Consider the following 27,963-nt stretch of genomic DNA (forward strand, 5'->3'; position numbering starts at 1 on the left):
GTGTGTGTGTGTGTGTGAGAGTATGTGTGAGTGTGTGTGCGTTCGTGGATTTGACAGAGCAAGCGTGCAAAGAGAAGTGGATGTCATCAAGACTTTTCTTTGTCATGAATAACACACAATGTGAACGGAAGCAGAAAAAAGGACAGCTTTTGGAAAGCTTCGAGATCAGTGGTATGCTGCGTACATTTAATGCTCAACTTTCCTAAAGGTGAATGTCTTGAATACCATCATACTGTACATACTAACTCATAGTTGGAAAGCAAACTTACAAGGTAAACTAATACAAGTCCTGTCCTAAATAACCAAAGTATGGGAGGGTGGTTAATGAATCATTTATTGTGTTATTTACTAACATATCTTACTTTAGAAATCATGAGCAAGTCCTAAGTTGTAAAGCTAAGTTAACGGAATCTTCAGTAATTTTGGTAATTAAAATGTAATCTTTGGTAACTTTGGTAATTTACTCAAATAACTTTAAAAATATTTATATTCATATATGTATACTTTTTTTTATATCTATGTCCATATTGTCCATGAGTTTCTAGTGGATAGATCATATGGTTCAAGAGAAAATAGCCTAATTAATGAAAAAAAGCATCTAATTAAGAATGCCATTATTTTCATTTAACTCTGCAACTCTTCCAACTATTGACTTCTTTTCACAACTGCCACCACAATGTTCGCCGAAACATTTACAACAGTGTGTGAAAAAATATAAAGGTGTTTAAGCTGAAACCCGCATATTAAACACCGATGGTATTGATTGATGGTTTATATTAGGATAATATTTTACAGGTTTTTTATTTAATTTTTTATTTTAGAATCATCTTGATTATTTTATACATTTTACATGTGATAAGGCCACATAGAGGGCCATAGATAATTACTGACACCTGTGATATTCTGAAGTACCCAAAATGGCCAGTAGATGCCATCTGATAAAATACAAAAAGAAAGCTACCAAAATCCTGGTAGTTTACTGGTAAACTTCGAATGTTTCCAGTAATATACCCTCCCTTTGCAACCCTAAGCGAACCACATTACTTTTCAAGAATCCTGAGGCGCTAATTTTGTTTACGTACAGTCCCATGGAGACTCTGATCAAATCTTGTAGAATGTCCATTTGACACCCTAGAGTTGTTCACCTACTTTGAAAAACAGACAAGCATTAGAAAATGAACACACACAATAAACTCTGCATGAGAGGAGAAACAAAAGTTGACAACATCATAATACATAGTAATAATAAATACATCTATCTGAAAGATTAAGACACCATTGGGCAGCCCAAGGCAGAGAGAGAGAGAGAGAGAGAGAGAGAGAGAGAAACTGACAGGAAGTACTAGTCCTTGTATGGGTGTTACGGCCTCACCATCTCACCACCTGGCTGCTGTAGTCCTCTGTGGTGGCTACACCTCCCACCTCCTCCCCTTCTACCCCCTCTATCTCCCTCTCCTCCTCCTCCCTCCTGGCTTTGGAGATGGGGGCCCTGTGCTGGTGTAGCCACTGCCTCTCCTCCTGCCTCTCCTGCCTCCTCCTCAGCCTCTGCTCCCGGTGCTGTGTCTGGCGGCTGTACTGGTACCTCCAAAGGAACAGCTCCTTGGCATACTCGTACAGCTCCACGTCCAGTGCGTTGAGCCCCTCGATGCGCCGCCGCAGAGCCCCCTCCCCCACCCCCACACTAGCCGCCCGCGTGCTGTTGATCTGCGTGAAAGCCTGGATGAAGCGCAGGCCAAACGTCCGCTCAAACAGGTACTGCGTCTTGCGCTGGAACTCGGTCAGGCCGTAGAAGGCCATGTTGCGGAGGTTGTTCTTGGCACTGGCTAGTAGGACGCGGCCGCGCTCCCGTTCGGCGCCGGCGGTGAAGGTGGAGACGTTGTAGCAGCCCACCAGGCTGAGGTCGGCCAGCATGCGGACCTGCCGGTTGTTGGCCAGGTTGGAAGGGCAGTCCATGAAGTTGGTCAGCGTGACCCCGGTCCAGTCGTCGCCACTGTAGCAGGCGGGCAGTTCGTCCTGGGTGGGAGAGCGGCCGTCACACATGTGCAGGGCTGTCTTCCAGGTGGCGCCGCGCTGCACGTGCTTCCACTCGCTCAGGTAGCGGGAGACAGGGTCCCTCAGCATGGTGATGTAGTAGAAGTTCCTGCAGCAGCAAAGACAGAAAGAGACATTAGTTTCAATACTTCCTTCCTTTCCATGTCTCCTTTCCTTGTCTCCTTTCCTCCGTGCTCTCCAATCTGTAATGACAGAACTGGGAAGTGGGAGAAGTGGGAGAGTTAGAGCGAGTGAGACTGGCACACGTCTTTCACTTTCCCTCCCTCTATCTAACACTCACTGATGAGCTAGGGGGTGGCAATGAGCTATAATTATTTGAACATGTGAGAAAGAGAAAAAGGTGGAAATGGGGCGATGAAAAGAATGAAGAAAATATAATATTTCTCACATTTAAAAATAGCCAGCATTAGAAGACAGGAAACTCTAATAACGCTCTCTCTAAACAGTGATCCTAATGAGCTGAGAGCACAGTGGACTATCTCATTTTTAATACTGAGTAAAATATATTTCTCATCCTATTGCTAGGCCTCCCTAGCTCCTGAATATGCGTACCTCGGTACCTTCCTTTCACTGCATAACAAATAGCTACATTTAAGTAGCATGTTGCGCTAAGTAGCATGTTGTCCTACTGTCCTTTTACTGGAAACGATTAACTTATTGAACATCCAATCCCTGGAGGATTTCTTCTAAATCAAAAAAAGGGAATATAGGCTAAAGATGAGAGTGTAGTAAATAGAATCACTTCTTCTAACACAGATCACACCGCACTGCAGTATTTTCTACATTATCCCGTAGTCAAATAAAGTAGGGGAACCGTTTTGGGCATTGGAAAAAAAATAGTACCCCCCCTCCCCCTCCCCCCCGACAGGTACGACGGGAGTTTGAGAATTGAGATCAAGACTAAAACCTTGAAAGCTGCAGCTACACGGCAAAATAAACATCTTGTATGAAGTCAGACTGTGTCACATGTAGAGCGCTGCTTGTTTTCACTTAGAGATTCCTAACGGCGAGCTGCTCGAGATTTATGAGGAGCGGGTAGCAAAAGAGTTGAGACTGCCAGAGGAGACGAAGCTTCACAAAGCATTCACTTGTACATTCGGATGGAGAAGGAACAGACACTTTATACGATAGATATCATAGTCAACACTGAATTGCTAAATTTTTGCCTGAACAGAAACTGAGTTGCTTGAACAGGATTTTCTCAACAGTGAGTAATGGCGTTGAGTAGTCAGAGTATGTCAGATGTTGTCTCTATACTGATGAACAAATATTGATTTCTACCAAAACTCTTAGGGGTAATTAAGGAAAGTGAAATGTCAGTCTGCACCACTGAAGTGGTAATAATGGCTCTGTGACTGTCGTTTAAAGAACCATCTGACTGTTGACCTTTTGGTGCAGGGGACACACACACCACCCTCAAAGGTAATTAGGAGATTATTGTCAGGTGGCAGACTACCATCGACCGAGATTTGAATGTGTCAGCAGAAATAGATCCTAACAAAGTTTTTTCTCATGACACACACGCGCGAGCGTGCGCGCACACGCACTCACACAGACTCACACACACGCACACACACACACGCACTCACACACACACTCCAAGCCGTAATGGATATTCGACCACAGCACAGGCTGTGAATGAATTAAACTGGCACTGAGAGTGTGGGGAGAAATAGATACACTCCCAGAGCTGTACAGAGAGATGGACACACTCCCACAGCTGTACAGAGAGATGGACACACACTCCCAGAGCTGTACAGAGAGATGGACACACAGCTGTACAGAGAGATGGACACACACTCCCAGAGCTGTACAGAGAGATGGACACACAGTCCCAGAGCTGTACAGAGAGATGGACACACACTCCCAGAGCTGTACAGAGAGATGGACACACACTCCCAGAGCTGTACAGAGAGATGGACACACACTCCCACAGCTGTACAGAGAGATGGACACACACTCCCAGAGCTGTACAGAGAGATGGACACACACTCCCACAGCTGTACAGAGAGATGGACACACAGCTGTACAGAGAGATGGACACACACTCCCAGAGCTGTACAGAGAGATGGACACACACTCCCAGAGCTGTACAGAGAGATGGACACACACTCCCACAGCTGTACAGAGAGATGGACACACACTCCCAGAGCTGTACAGAGAGATGGACACACAGCTGTACAGAGAGATGGACACACAGCTGTACAGAGAGATGGACACACAGTCCCAGAGCTGTACAGAGAGATGGAAACACACTCCCACAGCTGTACAGAGAGATGGACACACACTCCCAGAGCTGTACAGAGAGATGGACACACACTCCCACAGCTGTACAGAGAGATGGACACACACTCCCACAGCTGTACAGAGAGATGGACACACTCCCACAGCTGTACAGAGAGATGGACACACTCCCAGAGCTGTACAGAGAGATGCACACACTCCCAGAGCTGTACAGAGAGATGGACACACTCCCAGAGCTGTACAGAGAGATGGACACACACTCCCAGAGCTGCTGCCTACACAGTGTTTCTGGGAAGAGGGCATTTTAGACCTCCATCACCTACAGATGTGTAGGATCTTTATTTGATCACTCTTTTGTTGCTGATAATTTTCCTGCACTGCGGGAAATGCATACATTCACAGAAAACTCGCACTAACGCACAGTTATATTAAGAGTATTTCACTTTTCATGTTACTAAATTTTGACCAGCTAATAGCCTAACCACTGTTCAAGCAACATTATGGACTAACCGTTCAAATCCTGTTGCTGCACACAATCCAGACATTCTAGCTCCATCATTCTATTCTTTCATAGTGACCTATTGACATGAATGGGCGAATGTCAAAGTGCTCCGATTACTCGTCTGTGTGTGTGTGTGTGTGTGTGTGTGTGTGTGTGTGTGTGTGTGTGTGTGTGTGTGTGTGTGTGTGTGTGTGTGTGTGTGTGTGTGTGTGTGTGTGTGTGTGTGTGTGTGTGTGTGTGTGTGTGTGTGTGTGTGTGTGTGTGTGTGTGGCGAATGTCATATTCTGTAACAGGATGGATGTTGACTTACAGACTGGCTACACTCCATGCCTTTACATATATACTGAACAAAAATATAAATGCAACATGTAAAGTGTTGGTCCCATGTTTCATGAGCTGAAATAAAAGATCTCAGACATTTTCCATACCCACAAAAAGCTTATTTCTCTCAGATTTTGTGCACAAATTTGTTTACATAGTGAGCTTTTGCCAAGATAATCCATCCACCTGACAGGTGTGGCATATCAAGAAGCTAATTAAACAGCATGATCATTACACAGGTGCACCTTGTGCTGGGGACAATAAAAGGTCACTCTAAAATGTGCAGTTTTGTCTCACAACACACTGCCACAGATGTCTCAAGTTTTGCGGGAGTGTACAATTGGTCTGCTGACCAGGAATGTCCACCAGAGCTGTTGCCTAACGAATTAATTTCAATTGACTGATTTCCTTATGCGAACTGTCACTCAGTTAAATTGTTGAAATTGCTGCGTGTTGCGTTTATATTTTTGTTCAGTACACTTGTTTCATTTCTACAGCACAGAAAGAACTCCAGTCACTTGAAGCTGACCAGAGCCTGAGGGCTTGCTTTACCGTGTTAGCGCCAGTCATCTTTAAAAGGGGATGAAATCTAAATAAAACAAGCTGAAAATGTGAAATTCCAAAACTATTTAATGCAAAATCCCATATACTCTGTGTGCTTATATACATATATTATGATCCCTTATAAATGGCAGTCAAACAATGCTTAGGGCCCATCTGCATACGGTGACAAAAAGAGAGTTTAGCTGGCTGCCACTTTGTTCCCAATCATTTTGTCCTAACTAAAATGGGACATCGTGCCAACTAAACATTCTCATTACATGGGGAATCTTCTCCATTTCTTCTGTGTAGACCTTTCCTGCAGTCAAATGACCTAGTGGCCTCATGGGTGGAATGTTATTCATATTTTTCCTAATTTCCTAATTAATAAACATTCTTCTTTTTTTAACACAGAAAATCTGGTGGGTTTATGTCAAACGGTTGTTATATTTTTCAGTATTCCATTATGTATATGAAGTGTAATATTGGGATGCAAACTCAAAATGTAATACATTTCAACTCTATATCTGACATGGTACAGGTGTCTTCTTGTTTGAAGACTACCAAGAAACACTCTGTGTGACCCTTATTCAGCCCACTGCAGTAAAAGGTTCAACGCTGCGGGTACATGGACAGATCTAGCTTACCGTCCTCAAACGGGTACTTTAACCCTGACCTTAGATGACCGTCTACACTACAACTGCCTCCCACTGTTTAAACAGCTGTAGCGGGTTGCTACTCCTCTCATGAAGATCTGTGATTTCTACTGGGTTTCCATAATGTAACGAGACAGCTCGGATTCTATTAGCGCGACTGGAGGACTGATCCTGTCTGATGACTTCGTTGAGAGACAAACGACTATTTCCACAGAGCTCAGTCAGAGAAGTGCAGGAAAATTAGCCCAGCTCCTCTCTGTGTTGCTCTCACAAAATCCCTGTGGAACTTCAATTCAAATTGTGTTGCAACAAGGAATATGAACATGCACTGTAAGAAGCCGATATAATTTACTAATATTTATTGAATTAAAATAGTAAACCACGCAATTTAGGGAAAATATGTAAATGAGCAACAATGTAATTCACTACTACATAATCATTTTCATTCAGAAGAACACCCCTCATCTTCTGGCATGGTCAATGCAAAGGCTGTGTCTAAAATGACACCCTATTCCATGTAGTGCACTTATTTGACAAAAGTAGTGGATTGTATAGGGAATAGGGTGCCATTTCAGATGCATCTGACCCAGTGGCAGAGAGAGAGGCCTCTATCCACCCTAATAAGATGAGTGTCTCTCAATCATTCATAACTGACCATTTCAACAGTGCATGGAAACACTCCGGGCACTCTGGACAAGCAATCAATACTGCCCTGCCAGAACTCCCAGTGTCTGTCTGATGGATAGTTGAATATAGATAATTGGTCAAATATAAAAAAAACGAAATGGGCGAAGTTGGCTTATGGCATTTAACACGGCTGGACTTGTATCCACTGGCCTTTAGCAAACTATACAGTGTCTGCAGTGTCTGCTGACCTTTTTGACATATTTCTCTGGTTTAGAAATGTCTGAGGGAAACAGAGGGTGTTATGGGTACTCGGACCCATGATAGTCGGGAAGATACTTGGACACAAACTCATATGATTACAAAAATACAACTCTAAGAAAACAGTATGCTGCTATATCAGACAAACACTCAATGACTAACATAAATGAATGGATGGGACACTTAAAACAGGAGAAATAGTTGTTGAAACACCTTGCATTCCCATAGACCTAGAATTCTATTTCTATGTCTATTTCTATGCCCCTCTTATGGCCTGATCTCCAAGTCTCCTTCGTCTGCAGTGCAGACTGCCTCTCATTGATTTCCCGGAGTGTGTGGGGCGAACTTGACGCTCTTGCTGTCTCCCCCCTTGCCTCCCCTCACCTCCCCCTCGCTTGCTTAGGCTTTCAAGGAACTCACGCCGTAGAGGAAATGAGGAACATGGGATCAATATTAGCCAAGACAATTCTCATTCATGACCATTAAGGACACACACTGGCTTGATGAGGTGGAATTGAGTCACTTACTGGAAAATGGCTCAAATCAAGTACAATTGTATTTGTCACATGCTTCATAAACAACAGGTGTAGACTAACAGTAAAATGCTTACTTACCCAGCAATGGAGAGAGATTCTTAATAAAAAAAGAATAGCTAGAGGAATAAATGCACAATGAGTAACGATAACTGGCCATATACACGGGGAACCAGACGATGCACAGGGGTAATTGAGGTAGATATGTACAGTTGAAGTCGGAAGTTTACACACACTTAGGTTAGAGTCAATAAAACGTGTTTTTTAACCACTCCACGAAATGTCTTGTTAACCAACTATAGTTTTGGCAAGTCGGTTAGGACATCTACTTTGTGCATGACACAAGTAATTTTTCCAACAATTGTTTACAGACAGATTATTTCACTTATAATTCACTGCATCACAATTCCAGTGGGTCAGAAAATTACGTACACCAAGTTGACTGTGCCTTTAAACAGCTTGGAAAACTCCAGAAAAGGATGTAATGGCTTTAGAAGCTTCTGATAGGCTAATTGACATAATTTTAGTCAATTGGAGGTGTACCTGTGGATGTATTTCAAAACCTACCTTCAAACTCAGAGCCTCTTTGCTTGACATCATGGGAAAATCAAAAGAAATCATCCAAGACCTCAGAAAAACAATTGTACTCCTCCACAAATGGGTCTTCCAAATGGACAATGACCCCAAGCATACTTCCAAAGTTGTGGCAAAATACCTATTTGGGTAACTATTTAGCGATCTTATGGCTTGGGGATAGAAGCTATTCGGTGTCCTGTTGGTTCCACACTTTGTGCATCGGTACCGCTTGCCGTGTGGTAGCAGAGAGAACAGTCTATGGGTGGCTGGAGTCCTTGACAAATTTTAGGGCCTTCCTCTGACACCGCCTGGTATAGAGGTCCTGGATGGCAGGGAGTTCGGCCCCATTGATGTACTGGGCCGTACGCACATCCCTCTGTAGTGCCTTGCGGTCGGATGCCAAGCAGTTGCCATACCAAGCGGTGATTCAGCCAGTTAAGATGCTCTCAATGGTGCAGCTGTAGAACCTTTTGAGGATGATGCTGTTGATGTGTGCCATGACCAGCCTTTCAAAATATTTCATGGCTATAGATGAGTGCTACGGGGCGATAGTCATTTAAACAGGTTATCTTGGCGTTCTTGGGCACATGGACTATGGTGGTCTGCTTGAAACATGTAGGTATTACAGACTGGGTCAGAGAGAGGTTGAAAATAGCAGTGAAGACACTTGCTAGCTGGTCAGCGCATGCTATGAGTACGCAGCCTTGTGAATGTTAACCTGTTTAAAGGACTTGCTCACATTGGCTATGGAGAGCAAGATCACACAGTCGTCTGGAACATCTGGTGCACTCATCCATGGTTCAGAGTAGTGTTGCACGGTATACCAAAACGTCTGTACTTTTTCGATACTAGGTGCTAGAATTTATGTTACTTTCGGTACTTCTGTCAAATGTGTCCCACGGATCAATACTGTCTATAAGCACAGCCGACCCCTTGTTATAGCATGCCTGTTCCACTTACTCATTGCTAACCTGCACTGGGAGTCTGGGCGGCATTATGTTCGATACCCACTCATGCTGCACAGAAGTTAACACACTTGAATAATGCGACATTCGCTGTAGAAATGTTGAAACTGTTAATTATTATTCACAAAACAATGTCTATACAGGCTAGAGCACTTTAATGAAATACTGGTAGCATCCAGCTTTGTTGAATAACTTTCCTTGCTAGCTTACAGATAAATCTGACATCAATTCACTACCCTAGTCCTTTGTTTGTGATCAGCAAAATGTAATCAGTAAATAATGCTGATTGCCAAAATTGTATTAATTCACTTATTCGGTCTCTCATTAGCGAACTAACTGCATTATGAATGAAGTTATTACTGGTTAAAGAGACAGCGCACATTTTTATAAAATAAGATACTTCTATACAAATGTTGTTGATCAGTACAATAAAATAAGTCCCAAATGGAAGAGAAACAGATTGTTTGTCATCTGTAGCCCAATGAAATCTGCTAAAAGAAGCTCAATAACTCAACACACTCCTATTAAATATGTATTCACCTGTTTTGTGGATAAGGCTACATGTTGATTTACAACATTTATCAACAGAGATTTACCATTCAAATAAATTATTACCATTATGCAGTTAGATTGAGAAGCAAAAAAAATGTCTAATTGATTGTATGATTGTATAATTGTTTAATTCATGTATATATGGCTGTCTCTGAAATATGTTGATGTAAAAAAAAAAAAGCGCTCAAAAGATGCCCAACCATTTAACAGAGCGGTAGCTGAGTTTATCTCTCTGGATCAGGTGGCTAATATGCCACATTTTTTGCCGTGGTATCGTTTTGGTATCGTTTTGGTATCAAGTGTCGTGATGGTATCGAGTACTGTGATACTAAATCTGGTATTGAAGTCAAAATGATGGTATTGTGACAACACTAGTTCAGTGTTGCTTGCCTCGAAGTGAACAAAGAAGGCATTTAGCTCATCTGGTATGCTCGCGTCACTGGGCAGCTCGCGGCTTGGTTTACCTTTTTAATCCGTGATAATTTGTTAAACCTGCCACATCCGACGAGCGTCAGAGCCGGCATAGTAGGATTCAGAACATATTCCAGTCTGTGCTAGCGAAACAGTCCTGTAGCTTAGCGTCCGCTTCATCGGACCACTTCCATATTGAGGGCATCACTGGTACTTCATGTTTGAATTTTTTCTTGTAAGCAGGAATCAGGAGGATAGAGACTTGCCCAAAGGAAGGGCAAGAGCCTTGTATGAGTTTCTATGTGTGGAGTAAAGGTGATGTAGATTTGTGTTGCATTTAGTTGTACAGGTGATATCCTGGTAAAAATTAAGGTAAACTAATTTCCGTTTCCCTGCTTTAAAATCATCAGCCAATAGAAGCACCGCCTCTGTATGTACATTTTCTTGTTTGCTTATTGCCCTATACAGCTCGTTGAGTGCAGTCTTAGTGCCAGCATCGGTTTGTAGTGGAAAATAGATAGCCATGAAACATTTTGATGTAAACTCTCTTGGTAAATAGTATAGCCTGCATTAAAGATAAAAAAAACTGAAATGTAAAGGGGGATACCTAGTCAGTTGTACAACTGAATGTATTCAACTGAAATGTGTCTTCCGCATTTAACCCCTCTGAATCAGATCGGTGCGGACCCTTTACTCAGTACTTTGTTGAAGCACCTTTGGCAACAATTACAGCCTCGAGTCTTATTGGGTATGATGCTACAGGCTTGGCTCACCTGTATTCGGGGAGTTTCTCCCATTCTTGTCTGCAGGTCCTCTCAAGCTCTGTCAGGTTGGATGGGGAGCATCGCTGCACAGCTATTGTCAGGTCTCTCCAGAGATGTTCGATCGGGTTCAAGTCCAGGCTCTGGCTGGGCCACTCAAGGACATTCAGAGACTTGTCCCAAAGCAACTCCTGTGTTGTCTTGGCTGTGTGCTTAGGGTCATTGTTCTGTTGGAAGGTAAAGCTTCTCCCCAGTCTGAGGTCCTGAGCGCTCTGGTGCAGGTTTTCATCAAGGATCTCTCGGCACTTTGCTCCGTTCATCTTTCCCTCGATCCTTGCTAGTCTCCCAGTCCCTGCCTCTGAAAGATCATCCCCACAGCATGATGCTGCCACCACCATGCTTCACCGTAGGGATGGTGCCAGATTTCCTCCATATGTGACACTTGGCACTCAGGCCAAAGAGTTCAATCTTGGGTTTCATCAGACCAGGGAATCTTGTTTATCATGGTCTGAGAGTCCTTTAGGTGCCTTTTGGCAAACTCCAAGCGCGCTGTCAAGTGCCTTTTACTGAGGAGTGGCTTCCGCTTGGCCACTCTACCATAAAGGCCTGATTGGTGGAGTGCTGCTGAGATGATTGTGGAAAAAGTCAAGGGGTCGGAATCCTTCCGAATGCACTGTATATTATCCATGTCCTTGTTCAGCCACGACTCCGAGAAACATTGAATATTAAAGTTCTTCAGTTTGTTCTCTAGTGACTGTACGTTCGCCAAAAGAACAAAGGGTAGAGGCATAATCTCGTCAGGGTGGCGGCTCGTCTGCCTGTCTTGCGCTGTCGCTTCCTCTTTCTAGTCCCGGGGATTAGCGCTTGGTCTGGAGTAAGCAGCAAGTCCAGAGCTGTCGAATCGTTGTAGTATAAATTGTCATCCAAATCGAGGTTAGTGGTCGCTGTTCTGTCCAGAAGCTGTTTTCGTTCATAGGAAATTATGGCGAACACGTTATGCACAACAGAAATAAGAATTGGTCAGGAGCCTGTAAAATGGCTGCTATCCACTGCAGCACCATCTCTTACTCTACTGCTGTGTTGACTGTATTAAGTCTGTGCACTAAGTCCCCCCCATAGGAAGTTTGGCCAAACTGAGACTACTGTCTGTGATTCCAATCCAACGAGGTGAATAAGTTCATCAGGCATTTTCATAAATCACGGTTGCCTGACCTGGTACTTGTGTACTAGCGTTCCTACCCTACTCTTACTTCAGCCATATTGCGTGATACTGGTAGATAAGCGGTTTGAAAGAGGTGGAGGTTTCTGCTTCACACTGAAGCAAGGGTGTTGATGGTTCTCTGGGATTGTACCATACAACCAGTGCAAATCCAATTCAAAGGTGTAACTAACACCACACTGAAGCCACATTCACCCACATAGGCTACACGAGGCGTACCATTTTCTATCATACACTTTCATCTTCACAATAACCCAATCGGTTGTCCTATTCCCAAACTTAACACCCTCAAACACTCTCCGACACCCCTTTCTGTTGTGTGAATTAGCTTCCCTGCAGGAGACCCAGAGGGTGTGTTTGTGACCTCCTGCTCCCCGCCCCCCCTGCAAGAGGTGGAATTTGCTGCTGGGAATGGAGGTTGTGTCCTTGAACCGTGCAGTGTCATGTTTGTATCCAGCACGTTGGGATTGGTAGAGGCAGCAGGCCAACAGTGAGACAAGAACTAGAAAGATAGAGAATGACGAGATATCAGAGCTAACCACTAACTAACTGATCACTAACCGGCAATTAACCATTTACCATGAACCATTAACCAACCAACCACTGGCAGTGTTACTATACTTAGTGGCAGATTCATTCAATACTTACTGTAGGGGCCTGAAAGATTGTCAAAACAGGGAACTGAAGATAACACATAAAATCACATCGCCTAAACATTTCTTTCAGAATAGTAGAATGTCAGTATGGGAGTTATATTAGTGTGGGAAACGATCAGATGGGAGTTGGATCATCAGTGTGTCCATTGAGCCAGAGCCATGTGGAGCTGTGTGACTACTGCCAGCAGCCAGACTGTGGGAGATATCCTCTCCAGTCTGGTATAGAGATCTACTTAATGAACCCTCACTGAAAGAGAGAGAGAGAGAGAGAGAGAGAGAGAGAGAGTGGGGGAGAGAGAGAGAGAAAGTTACAGAAGAAGAGGCAGAGCGGGACAGGGAGACACACAGACACAACGACACAACAAAGAGCTGGACCTCTACATTATAAACCCTCGCTGCACCACAGGGTCTAAGAAAAATACAAACAGAGGGTGAGAGGGAGAAGTGACAAAAAAGAGGCAGAGAATGATATGATAAGTGATGGATAAAAGAGCATAGATACTATATATACAAAGCCCCTTCTTAGAGACTGCAGGGAGGACAACTCCACAGGAGTTGATAGACCTGCCTGAGCTGTCTGTAGAGTAAGGTCAGATCCTAGAAATAGAATGAAACTCCTTCCAGTTCTATCGGTCAGACTGACCTCTTGTCCATTCACACTCTCAGCACTGTCCCCGGCCCGTACAGCCAAGTTTGGGGGGGAACAGATTCATTCACTCTGGTGTGAGATTGATTTTGTTAAATGACTGATTGATGCTCAAGCCAGTTCCAGGATTGGAAGATGTTGTTGGGGTAATTCACGTGTAATGACTAGAGCCCAGAGATCATCATGGTCAGGTAAAAAAATATAACTAGCCCCAATTATGACAACTGAGCTCACTAAGTCCCCACTGAGAATGTTTGATACAGAGCATCAAGTAACGTCAGAGCTCACACAAGGCAGAATGGGACTGGTAGTGTATCTCTCTCAGTGGGTGAGTCCCAAATGTTATCCTATTCCCTAAAGGTCACTAGTTTTAACCAGAGCACTATGGGCCCTGGTCAAAATTAGTGCACTATATAGGGAATAGCGTTCCATTTGGGACAGAACCAATGTTTCTCTTCCTGAATGTAAATGACTGTCACCATGTACAGTTGAAGTCGGAAGTTTACATACACCTTAGCCAAATACATTTAAACTCACTTTTTCACAATTCCTGACATTTAACCCTAGGAAAAAATTCCCTGTCTTAGGTCAGTTAGGATCACCACTTTATTTTAAGAATGTGAAATGTCAGAATAATAGTTGAGAGAATGATTCCCAGTGGGTCAGAAGATTACATACACTCAATTAGTATTTGGTAGCATTGCCTTTAAATTGTTTAACTTGGGTAAAATGTTTTGGGGAGCCTTCCACAAGCTTCCCACAATAAGTTGGGTGAATTTTGGCCCATTCCTCCTGACAGAGCTGGTGTAACTGAGTCAGGTTTGTAGGCCTCCTTGCTCGCAAATGCTTTTTCAGGTCTGCCCACAAATTTTCTATAGGATTGAGGTCAGGGCTTTGTGATGGCCACTCCAATACCTTGACTTTGTTGTCCTTAAGCTATTTTGCCACAACTTTGGAAGTATGCTTGGGGTCATTGTCCATTTGGAAGACCCATTTGTGGAGGAGTACAATTGTTTTTCTGAGGTCTTGGATGATTTCTTTTGATTTTCCCATGATGTCAAGCAAAGAGGCTCTGAGTTTGAAGGTAGGCCTTGAAATACATCCACAGGTACACCTCCAATTGACTCAAATTATGTCAATTTGCCTATCAGAAGCTTCTATAGCCATGACATAATTTTGGGGAATTTTCAAAGCTGTTTAAAGGCACAGTCGACTGAGTGTATGTACATTTCTGACCCACTGGAATTGTGATACAGTTAATTATAAGTGAAATAATCTGTCTGTAAACAATTGTTGGAAAAATTACGTCCTAACCGACTTGACAAAACTATAGTTTGTTAACAATAAATTTTGTGGAGTGGTTGAAAAACAATTTTTAATGACTGCAACCTAGGTGTATGTGAACTTCCGACTTCAGCTGTATTAGGGACCAATCAGATCACTTCTTCACTCTCTTCTGTTCGACGGCGTGTATAGTCTCTCTCCACAGATGAAGAGTGAATGCTGATGCAACACTCATTTAAAGCAGGGAAAGATGCTACGTGCTAGCCAAGTGTGAACAGCTGTGTGTGAAATCCTTGTTTCCTTTAGAGACGCTGTGATAACTTAACACCACTCGTTTGGCTGATGCTGTTGGATTAAATCGAGTTTTGCATATTAATTGAGCAATTAGTGAACGTGACTGAACAGATCCCTTCCTCTACTGGAATGCTCTGCCAGTTGTTACATGAGGTGATAATAGAATACTTTTCTATACCCACGTGCCAACACACACACACACACACCCATGCACGCACACACACAAATGTCCACACACTTACTGCACATCTACAGTACAATGTGCAGTCCATTACAAGCCCACAAGAGAAAAGGCAGAGAAGGTATGTTACTCGATACAGCACAGATATCCATTTCAGATTGAATAGACAGAGAGAGAGAGAGAGAGAGAGAGAGCGAGAGAGAGAGAGAGAGAGAGAGAGAGAGAGAGAGAGAGAGAGAGAGAGAGGGGAAGAGAGAGAGAGAGAAAGAAAGAGAGGGAAAGAGAGAGAGAGAGAGAGAGAGAGAGAGAGAGAGAGAGAGAGAGAGAGAGCTAACTGTGGCTCTCTGATGGTCTCAGATCTGGGATGCTATTTCGGGAGCTACAGGAAAGCCCCAGGGATACTCGTGTGGAGACAGTGGAGTAAAATGAGAGATTTACCGGGTAGATCTTGGGTAGTGTGTGTGTGACAGAAAGAGAAAGAGATAAACTTTTGTTTATCCATTTTACTTGCTTTGACAATGTAAACATGTTCCCCATGCCAATAAAGCCCATTGAATTGAGAGAGAGAGGGGAGTGGGAGAAGGAGGGCGAGGGTGAGAGGGCAAGGGAGAGAGACAGTGGGTAGGCGGGGAGACACCAAAGAATAATGGTCTCTCCAGTGAGTTACTTGGACCACAATGTATTTCAGCCTTCACTTTCCCCCCAGCACAAAGCAACGCATATTTCTCAATTGACAGAAACCTGCTTTTGTTGCAAAGACTTGGACATTTCCTAAAGATAAACTATACAAGTCAGGAGCACAGCAGCCTGTCAGGATTGTAGGAGTTAGCATGTCACCTTTCTCTCAGAAACCATGTACTGCTTATGGAACTACATACAGTAATACATGGAACCACAGCATAGGCCTACAGACACAGATAGCCAAACAGGTAATAAAGCAATCACATGTCACTTATGAGCATGTCCTGATTGCTTCTCAGAAAATAACTTGCTACGGAGACATGAAAACCGTCAACTTATGTCTCTATTTCAAATGACCTTATATTAGAGCAATTCAGAGTCAGACAAAAGTATTTTGAAATTCTTTGACACAGCCAATGGCATGCTACTACTCTAATACTCAAACCTGGAGTGTTAGTATTTACAGTAGCTTGACATGTTAATCGTAGCAGTTGTTTTCTTCTAAACAAGTCACTTCCAATCCTCTGGGTTGTCTTGGGTGAGCTACACGCAGCACTCACCTCTCTCTCTCTCTCACACACACACACACACACACACACACACACACACACACACACACACACACACACACACACACACACACACACACACACTCACAGCTGTTACTGTAATACCACACACACAGAATCTCTGTCGTGAAACCTGTGTACTCAAAACACTTCATGATAAGACAGAAAAAGAGAGGGGAAAGGAGCTAGTAGAAACAGGCTTGTATTCGGGGCTTTAGTGACGTGCTATACATACACATCAAGAACAACAGGCTTGTATTCAGGGCTTTAGTGACCTGCTGTACATACACATGAAAAACAACAGGCTTGTATTCGGGGCTTTAGTGGCGTGCTGTACATACACATGAAAAACAACAGGCTTGTATTCAGGGCTTTAGTGACCTGCTGTACATACACATGAAAAACAACAGGCTTGTATTCAGGGCTTTAGTGACCTGCTGTACATACACATGAAAAACAACAGGCTTGTATTCGGGGCTTTAGTGACGTGCTGTACATACACATGAAGAACAACAGGCTTGTATTCGGGGCTTTAGTGACGTGCTGTACATACACATGAAGAACAACAGGCTTGTATTCGGGGCTTTAGTGGCGTGCTGTACATACACATGAAAAACAACAGGCTTGTATTCAGGGCTTTAGTGACCTGCTGTACATACACATGAAAAACAACAGGCTTGTATTCAGGGCTTTAGTGACCTGCTGTACATACACATGAAAAACAACAGGCTTGTATTCAGGGCTTTAGTGACCTGCTGTACATACACATGAAAAACAACAGGCTTGTATTCAGGGCTTTAGTGACCTGCTGTACATACACATGAAAAACAACAGGCTTGTATTCGGGGCTTTAGTGACCTGCTGTACATACACATGAAAAACAACAGGCTTGTATTCGGGGCTTTAGTGGCGTGCTGTACATACACATGAAAAACAACAGGCTTGTATTCAGGGCTTTAGTGACCTGCTGTACATACACATGAAGAACAACAGGCTTGTATTCGGGGCTTTAGTGGCGTGCTGTACATACACATGAAAAACAACAGGCTTGTATTCAGGGCTTTAGTGACCTGCTGTACATACACATGAAAAACAACAGGCTTGTATTCGGGGCTTTAGTGACGTGCTGTACATACACATGAAGAACAACAGGCTTGTATTCGGGGCTTTAGTGACGTGCTGTACATACACATGAAAAACAACAGGCTTGTATTCTGGACTTTAGTGACGTGCTGTACATACACATGAAGAACATCAGGCTTGTATTCGGGGCTTTAGTGGCGTGCTGTACATTCACATGAAGAACAACAGGCTTGTATTCGGGGCTTTAGTGGCGTGCTGTACATACACATGAAGAACAGCAGGCTTGTATTCGGGGCTTTAGTGACGTGCTGTACATACACATGAAGAACAACAAGTTTGTGTATACATTGGGATCTGCTCCTTAATCTGCCTCCAGATGATAAAAGGATGTAATCTCTAATCTCCCGTAAAGGAGTGTGGAGATTACTACTATCCTCTGAATACCTCTGCAGAATGCATGATATTACATTACAATGGAATATATTACGTTTTTGCATGTTCTGATTAGGGACTGATACATTTTTGGAATATGATCCTAACCAACGACACATTGGTTTTTTGAAAGACTTCCCAGTCAATTGCTGGCAGAAAGTGTTGCTGACACAAGACTTTATTAAGGCATATGATCAATTGACCAACTTCTATGGAAAATAATAACTGAATGGACCTTTGATCTAGACCAGGGCTTCCCAAACTCGGTCCTGGGGCCTCCCAGGGGTGTAAGTTTGGGTTTTTTCCCGAGCACTACACAGCTGATTCAAATAACCAACTCATCATCATGCTTTGATTATTTGAATCAGCTGTGTCGTGCTAGAGAAAACCCCCAAACTTACACCCCTGGGAGGCCCCAGAACCGAGTTTGGGAAGCACTGGTCTAGTTAATTCCAGGTCTATAGTAACTACACAGAGAGAACACACTAATGACAGAGTTACCTTATACCAACTTGGCTAATTAATGTCGGAAATCATACCTCTCTCTCTCTTGCCTTATGTGACGAAAAAACGGGTAAATGAGTGTCAGAACCGGGATGCTGTGAAGAACATGTTCAGAGGTTTTGTGTGTGTGTGTGTGTGTGTGTGTGTGTGTGTGTGTGTGTTGCTGATCTACACCGAGTGTCTGGAACACACACACACCTCGAAGTGTGAGACATCTGCTGTACATGAATACACCTGGGGCTCCACCTCCACTGATAATCACCTTCTGATCATATATTATCCGTTTTATTGACTTATTCATTTTCGTCCTATCTGATGTGACTTCCTTGTTATATGTGTTTGTGAAATGGGTTGTCACAGAGTCCATTGAAATTCACTGTAAATACAGTTTGAATTTCAGTCTACCCTCTGAACTAACTGGGAGAGGAGCTTACATAAAACAGCCTTCTCTTCAGATGGGAATCTTGAGCTGAGGGATTTAACGGATGAGAAATTGACTTAAGTGCAGGACAAGATTAATGTCAGAAATTTGCCACCAGATGGGTTTTTTCTCATGGGCTGCTTTGGGTCCCAGTGCCAGTGAAACATGGAGGAGGAAGACAACGCTGAATCATCAGTGTACTGGATTTTGTGCACAAAACCCATATTATTAGACTACTAGGCTGCTGTGGGCCCTGGGAAGGATGGTTTATCTCTCCTCCTATAAAACAAAGCAAAACGTTAATAATATATTTTTCTCTATTCTAGTAGTGGTGTCTCTTTATGGAAGAAACACATTAGCCAATGTTCACGGGCTCTGAGTAAAAGCCCGTGAAATCTCTCTCTCTCTCTCTCTCTCTCTCTCTCTCTCTCTCTCTCTCTCTCTCTCTCCTCTCTCTCTCTCTCTCTCTCTCTCTCTCTCTCTCTCTCTCTCTCTCTCTCTCTCTCTCTCTCTCCTCTCTCTCTCTCTCTCTCTCTCTCTCTCTCTCTCTCTCTCTCTCTCTCTCTCTCTCTCTCTCTCTCTCTCTCTCTCTCTCTCTCTCTCTCTCTCTCTCTCTCTCTCTCTCTCTCTCTCTCTCTCTCTCTCTCTCTCTCTCTCTCTCTCTCGCAGCTGACTGTGCAAGAGCAGACCTGGCAAATGAAGCAGATTCTAAGGCTGGAGCAGTGTTTCTGCTGTGCGCCATGCTGGACTCTGTGGTACAGTGCTCTTATTAGTAATTGGCAGTAATCTCACATGAATCACTGATGGGGTTGGTCAAGTGAAGGTAAATTATGTGTAAAGTAGGACGGAAGTCAAGAAGGGAGGGAGGGAGGGAGGGACGGAGGGAGGGATGGGTGGGTGGGTGGGTGGGTGGGTGGGTGGGTCGGTGGGTGTTTGGGTGGGTGGGTGGGTGGGTGGGTGGGTGGATGGATGGATGGATGGATGGATGGATTTTAGCATTTGGGGCAGAGCATAATCCTGATCATGTTGGTTAGGAATAGGAGATACATCCACATTCACCCACGCTGGGCGCTCCAATGAAAGTAGTCTGATGTGACAGGATCGGATGTGGCCTTTCATGCGTTAGCCTGACTGAAGCGTCCCATGCTCTGGAGCTGCATGGGGACTGCCTGGAAATGCCAACGCTGTCAGAGCCCTGGCACCAGCCCTGACACAGCCTCGACCAGGGGAGACCAGATGATGGGGTGTCTGTGAGATGACCCGAGGGCAACAATAGACAGATGGCAGCTCTGTCTCCACTAAAGAACATCATGTCCCCATAGATGCTCCATGCTAGCCTATAGGCATGGAGACTCTGAGAGTGACAACCTCTCAATTTCCCATGTTAAAGTCCCAGTGCAGTCAAAAACATGCTTTTCGTGTGTTTTATATATATTTCCACAATATGAGGTTGGAATAATACTGTAAAATTGTAAGAATGGTGATAATGCCCTTTACTGTAAGAGCAGTTTGATAAGGCTGCCTGAAATTTCAGCCTGTTTTGGTGGGATGGAATTTTGGGTTGCCTGGTGACATCACCAGGAGGCAAATAGGTTAATAGACCAATAAGAAAGAGAGTTCCAAACCTCTCTGCCAATAACAGCTTGTTTTCAGTTATCCCCTCCCCACTCAGACAACTCCCAGACAGTCTTAGAAAATATCTTTGTTGAGAATTGCTCTTTGTTAACAAGCTATTTTTGTTACTCTTTTACCATTTTATTTGAGATTTTTTCTCTCAAATTAAGATAATTAATTGCTACCCAGAAATGATTTGATATTGAGATTAAAATGACTGCATTGGAACTTTAACAAACCAGTGCCATGATTTTGGTCTGATCGTTTGATCCGTTTCATTTCCATGCTTATTCTTCTTATACGAGCAAATCATATTTCTGTAAGACTTACGTGCATTGTACCAGATTTCCTGTTTCAGGTTTTACTATCTCAGTCTTTATGGTATTTTATAACACCCTCATAATCGTTGATTATCTTTGAACTCTTGATACCAATAGAAACCATGGGGATAATCTACAGTACTCTACTTGTATTATCCCTATAGTTACAGTACATCCTAAAGCTACAGTCAGAAGTATGGGATCAGGACCATCAAGAGGACAAATGCACCAACAAAAAGACAAGAAGATTAAATGATTGTAATGTCAAGCAGAACCCAAAAGTAAAAAACCTTGTTTCTTTTTTAACTAGAAGTGTTTCAGCCCTTCTACCCCAAAATGGAATAACCCTGACATAGAGGCTGTTTATAATCATTTACAGTAGCCTTCTGTGAGGATAACTACTGCCTGTTAAAGCCTTCAGAAAAGTGCAAATTCATTTTCAACAGGAACACGAGTGCAAGGGGGGAAATTGTTCATATCTTAAGTCAAGCTCCTTGTCTTCTATGCGTTTAATCAAGCTTGTAGCACTCTCTATTCAGAAGAGAGGCTAATCATAGGCTTGTAATACAAAACCATAACGATTTTAATCACTGTCCATGCTGGGTTGGAACAAAAGCCTGCCCACTGCAGCCCCTGAGGGCCAGGTTGCCACCCGTGTTGCATGCTATTGTTCCTGTTATAGAAATGTAGTATAGGCTACATTATTCGTTCAAACCTATCTGATCATTGAATTTAATTCTGTCAATGTACACTTGCATCTCACACTGTTTCTCCTGGCCACAAACAGTTTAGGCTCTACTGATGAGTTACAGGAACAAGAATCAAATTGAGACCCCATACCGTCCGTTCCTCTGAGCATCCTTCTTGTCTTTCTTGTTCATCACTACAGGCACGCAGTTAGTGAGCTCGGTCCAGTCCGCATGTAGACCACAACTCCAGCCAGTAGAGAACCTGGAGAAAAGCCAGGACTCCGCTTTGCCCGGGCGGTGACAGGTACACTTCTTCTGTCCGGGCATACAATCACACGGCTGTTCGAGGTGAATGTTTCGGACAAGGTGCCGTCCGAAAGTAGTCCCACCGGTCTTCTGGATGTGGAGGAACACTATAACGTCATCTCCTTTGATGTTGAAATCCACGTGTCGCTCAAGGTCTCGGTCAGTAAAATTGAATTTGGACAGAATTTTTGAGGAACCCTCCGACTCCAGCCCTTCTTGGTACGCGTAAATGTCGTCCCCCGAGTGATATTGGCGGAACATTCCACTCAACTTGTCCCCAGTTAGGAAGCGACAAGAGTTACTGCCGGCTGGACAAATGTACTGATAGCCTATCATCAAGAAGACCACGGCCAGTATCGGAATCCAAATGAGTTTGTTGGATTTATCCTCCATTGTGCGTGGTGAAATAGTCATGCCATTGATATAAGCGGTAACATAAAGTCTCCAGACAAACCAAATGCTCTAACTCATCGTGCACCCTGCTTCATCGTAGCCTAGATGGTTACAGTTGTCAAACTTGATGTCTCCTTTGGGGCGATGCACGTCTCTCTAGACAGGCAGCCGATTTATTTCCAGCAGCAAAATGTGAAAATAAACTATTCCCAACGCTGTGCCAATGTATCGTCTTCTATTGTCAGAAGCAAGGGAGACATTTGTGAAATTTGAAAAGGAGACATAGCCTATCCAGGGTAGTCTATCTCACGAGCGCGTAGCTGATTCAGCATCTTCTTCTACAACGGCACTGTCCGGAGGCGGCGAGTGCAAGCTCGCATAAATGCATCACGCTGTTATTAGTAGCTTAACCACCAGGCGCACACGCACTACCCATGCATCTCTCTATAGCCTACCCGGTTCACTGTTCATTTTAAACCTTTGCGTCACCACGACAATGTTTTTAAATAATAATTTTGTGTCCCTTAAGGCCGGCTCTTCAAGTCAACATCTCAACAACAATTGTTCATCTGTACGCAGGGCAATACATTGAAAGCGGAGGATAGAGAACCATCTACATATCAACCAATCATTTATTATCACTTGCTGTAAAATCAACCAATCCATGAACATAGCCTACGTGAAATACCCATTGGCCACCATAACAATGTTCGCACTAAAACATTACTTTTTAAGCCAATCGAAACGGGGATACATGATTATGCCTATAGCCTACACCGGCCAGCCCCATGAATGGACATCAAATTCCTTTCCCGTCAGCTTGCAAAGGAGTTTCTGATGTCAAACTTCTGGTTTATCAAATTCCCAATAGTAACTACATGACTTTCAAACAAATGTCGTATGTCTTCTTGGATTTAAAGTGAGCCCCTGTGCTGAGCTGAACGGTCTATACTAGACTATAGCGTTTCAGAACCTTGGACAGGTTCAATAGCGACAGACAGTACCTAGATTACAGGAAAGCAAAGCACCTTTGCAACCACTACGTTAGTGTGCGTGTGTGTCAAATCAAATCAAATGTTATTGGTCACATACACATATTTAGCAGATGTTATTGCTGGTGTAGCGAAATGCTTGTATTCCTAGCTCCAACCGTGCAGTAGTATCTAACAATTCACAACAATATACACAAATCTAAAGTAAAAAAATGGAGTTAAGAAATATATAAATATTAGGATGAGCAATGTCGGAGTGACATTGACTAAAATACAGTAGAATTGAATACAATATATACATATGAAATGCGTAAAGCAGTATGTGAACATTATTAAAGTGACCAGTGATTCCATGTCTATGTACATAGGGCAGCAGCCTCTAAGGTGCAGGGTTGAGTAACCGGTTGGTAGCCGGCTAGTGATGGCTATTTAACAGTCTGATGGCCTTGAGATAGAAACTGTTTTTAAGTCTCTCGGTCCCAGCTTTGATGCACCTGTACTGACCTCGCCTTCTGGATGGTAGCGGGGAGAACAGGCCGTGGCTGTTCTCCCTGCTAAAGTGGGTCTAGGGTGCCAGGCAAGGTAGAGGTGATATGATCCTTAACTAGCTTCTCAAAGCACTTCATGATGACAGAAGGGAGTCCTACGGGGCAATATTCATTTAGTTAAGTTCATCTTGAAGCAAGTGGGGACAGCAGCCTGGGATAGGGAGAGATTGAATATGTCCGTAAACACTCCAGCCAGCTGGTTTGCACATGCTCTGAGGACGCAGCTAGGGATGCCGTCTGGGCCGGGAGCCTTGTGTGTGTGCGTGTGCGTGCGAGCGCAAGTGCGTGTGTGTAATCATTTCCTGATGATTTTCTTTGCAATGCACCTCCAACATTACCGCCTTTTCCAAAATTACACCATAACCTGCATGGCCTTGCAGGACGGTGTGCATAGCCTACTCGTGCAGGACGGTGTGCATAGCCTACTCGTGCAGGACAGTGTCCATAGCCTACTCGTGCAGGACAGTGTGCATAGCCTACTCGTGCAGGACAGTGTGCATAGCCTACTCGTGCAGGACAGTGTGCATAGCCTACTCGTGCAGGACAGTGTGCATAGCCTACTCGTGCAGGACAGTGTGCATAGCCTACTTGTGCAGGACAGTGTGCATAGCCTACTTGTGCAGGACAGTGTGCATAGCCTACTCGTGCAGGACAGTGTGCATAGCCTACTTGTGCAGGACAGTGTGCATAGCCTACTCGTGCAGGACAGTGTGCATAGCCTACTTGTGCAGGACAGTGTGCATAGCCTACTCGTGCAGGACAGTGTTGCGTGAATATAGCCTATTCTCATGCTGTTCTCAATCTGCATCATAATGACTGTAAGTGCTTCCACTAAGCTTTTTAACAAGTGCATGTTTTCTTAAGCTTTTATACCGATCTCTAGCTTTTGTTGTGATTTGCCTGAAACACCCACCATCAAAGGCTTTTATGACGATGTGGTGAAGCACTTTAGTATTCCATTGTCTTGTTGCCGTGACTGCTCCAGCACATGACTCCTGCCCTGTCCTGCGGTAACATAATCACAGCTTTGATCAGCATCGGAAAATGTGACATTGTGGTTTGTGTCACTGCAGCCAGGAGAACAAAGCCATAAGCTGTGAGTGTTAGATAAACACATGCCGGCCTTTAGCGGTGAGAGACTGTGGATAATGCAGCAGAAGTTGTGTTGTAGAAAGGGTTGAAGACTGTGTCCTCTTACAGCGCAGAGATCACCGCTGTTAAGGGACCCCACGCAGTTGAATGAGTTCAAACAGAACACCATAACAAACTAGACGGATAAGTTCTCGCCATTTTCCTCCCCTCGTTGGTTGAACATTAACCCACTTGCCAACTGTTTGATGTTCACATGAACACCTTTGAACAGACGTTTGGCAGTTGGAGCCATTCCCAATGCTACAATCATTGATTACAGTTTAAGATTGAGCTGATGTACAGTACTCAATAAGGTTGGGGTCTTGTTATTCAATTGAATCCAGTCTTATCAGGAACAGAATAAAAGATTCCAGTCCTGGTGACTGTAAACATCAACATCAGCCATCCCAGCTAACAAATGTTGGTTCTCAGAATCGTTACGGGAATGTTCTGTGCTAGCTGGCTACCCCCTTGGCACCAGTCCCAGTTAGTGAGGTGTGGTAAAGAGTCTTGTAATCCTGTGGCTGTGATGTTTATAGGGCCTGAGACTCAGACAAGCAGGCAGCGGTATGAGGAACAACCCCTCAGAGTGCAGACTCAGCACCTCATCGCTGATATACAGCCCCGACGTGCACAGGCTACTTACTACAGGATATTAGATATTTTTTTATATATACATTTTTTAAACGTTCCCTGGTGTCCTGAGATGTGAGGACAGATGTGAGGACAGTCATGTGACTGTTTGCATTCATGCTCTGTGTATGTGTTGTATTTCTGTCCTAGAACTGGATCACATTGAGGGGGTACATAACATGTCCTCTCAGTTTCAATAGTTCTAAGTAGTTCTGGTTGAAGAGATTCAAGAGAAATCCTCATTGGAGAGCTGAGATGGCCCTCCAAATCAACATACTTTCTGGACAGGAAGTGACATCTAACTTCATAGGTGCATGAATAACACACTGTGCCATTCACCTTGGCTGCATATAACTGACTGTGTGTGTGTGTGTGTGTGTGTGTGTGTGTGTGTGTGTGTGTGTGTGTGTGTGTGTGTGTGTGTGTGTGTGTGTGTGTGTGTGTGTGTGTGTGTGTGTGTGTGTGTGTGTGTGTGTGTGTGTGTGTGTGTGTGTGTGTGTCTGTGTGTGTGTGTGTGTGTGTGTGTGTGTGTGTGCCAGCACATAAATGAGTTAGATAGAAGCCCTTTGCTTCTGTAAAAACCCACTGCCTTGTGGAGCTCCAGTGCCAAGCTTTCGCCCCCCACTGTCCCCCATGGTCCAACTACACAATGGTAAATCTCCCATGTCTTCCTCTCGGGCCTGTATAAAAGCCTTCTCGCTCATGCTCTGCCCACCAAGGTTACCATGGCAGCTATGATTTCTCTGTGTGCCAGGAGGGCCATTACTCACTCTCCTGTCCAAACAGGAAATACACAGAACCTGTCTCTGTGATTTGGCAGGAAATTGGGGCGTTGGAGGAGGACTGTTGGGTTCCGACCGGAGTCTGTCACCTCAGCCTTCCAGCGCTTTGCCATCAGGCCAGGGCTGGGGGAGGAAGTACTCACCGCTGCAAGGCCTTTCTACCGCTCTGCGGGGGGGAAATCACATGTGAAAAGGCCTACAAGTAATTGCTGTCCTACCTGTCTATTTAAAGCTAGAATTAAACTAGCTGAAATGCATGTACTGGCAGCTTTGACATACTGCATGGTGCAATCCATGGACGCACAAGCATCAGAATCCTTCCTGTGAATTAATGTGTTCATGTTTTTTTTACATCAAAATATGTTAATTATAAGTGCTGCTGTGTGAGATAAAGAGCTTAGATGTGTCATCAAGTGTTTCTGACGGTGTTTACCTCCCTCTCTGTCTCCTGCTGTTGATTTCAGTGCTGGGGTGTCCTCTCTGCAGGCAGTCTCCTCTCTGCAGGCAGTCTCCTCTCTGCAGGCAGTCTCCTCTCTGCAGGCAGTCTCCGGGCAGAGGGGAAATGATCCGTTGTAGCAAGGGCCATTGAAGTAATTCCTTGACTGTGTGGTGCTGTTACATTGATTGAGTTACGGACATAATTGAAGGAGATAATGAAAGAAAATAAAAACAAAGTGTGAAAAAACTCAACCACATACTAGTTATTTTGATCATATTCTTTAGAATTTCAGCCGTGTACTGTATATGTCACATTTCAAAGGATCCATTTAAAGTGGGTCAAAAGTGTGAAGCTGTGAGAGTGAATTCTCAGGTGTCCTTTTGCCTTGGCCCTGATAAAATTATTTGAAAGATATGTCAGTGTTCATTATAAATCGTGCTATAGTTGTGTAATGGAGGCATTCAAAAGAAGGTCTCGAGTCAAACCAAAGATGACTCAGTAATGGGTGAAACGGGATACCAACAAGTATTTTGGATTAGCATACGATTCCCGATAGATGTATATAGCAGAGCTGGGTTCAAATACTATTTAAAATCATTCAAATAGAAGCGTTTGCTTGAGTCTGTCTGGAGTGCCAAATGGGTGGATTTGCAGTTCTGGTCTTTGAAATGATTTCAAATAGTATTTGAACCCAGCTCTGGTATATCGGACGGATGAATAGACAGGTTGGTTGTTTAGCAACAAAGCCAACGCATCTGCAACTAACTATGGGGAAAAGCAGACCGGGTTGGCTTAGATTGTTTACAACATGTATACTATATGTTTATTGAAAACATAAATACATTTTCACAATGAGCACTAGTTGTCTCTTAAATACTTCGTTCCAGTTGTTGGTTAGCTAGCTAACACATTTTGCCGTGTTAGAATTGACATGAAATACATTTCGATGGCAGACTGGGAAGATAGCTTGGAGTATATCCACACCTGCTCCATTAACTCCAGACATCGGCTCATACAATTCAAGATATTACACAGATTACACTATTCCAAAACCAAACTGCATAGGATATTTCCTGATACATCCCCTTTGTGTGATAAATGTCAGGCTGCACAGGGTACACTTCTCCACTGCTTTGCCCTATGCTCTA

The 27,963-nt window shown here is 43.8% G+C and overlaps 1 protein-coding gene across 1 annotated transcript; it reads right to left on the bottom strand.

Moving 5' to 3' along the window:
* Positions 1 to 165: 165 nt before the first annotated feature.
* On the bottom strand, positions 166 to 22,892 carry LOC129859681 (heparan-sulfate 6-O-sulfotransferase 3-B-like). The gene is made up of 2 exons (XM_055929744.1): positions 21,743 to 22,892; positions 166 to 2,140 (listed from the first exon to the last, which is right to left on the bottom strand). Exons 1-2 carry the CDS (start codon positions 22,309 to 22,311, stop codon positions 1,369 to 1,371), a joined length of 1,341 nt encoding a protein of 446 aa, XP_055785719.1. The 5' UTR covers positions 22,312 to 22,892; the 3' UTR covers positions 166 to 1,368.
* Between the last annotated feature and the right edge of the window lie 5,071 nt (positions 22,893 to 27,963).

This window comes from Salvelinus fontinalis, chromosome 7 (assembly GCF_029448725.1).
Source record: "Salvelinus fontinalis isolate EN_2023a chromosome 7, ASM2944872v1, whole genome shotgun sequence".
Taxonomy (NCBI): domain Eukaryota; kingdom Metazoa; phylum Chordata; class Actinopteri; order Salmoniformes; family Salmonidae; genus Salvelinus; species Salvelinus fontinalis.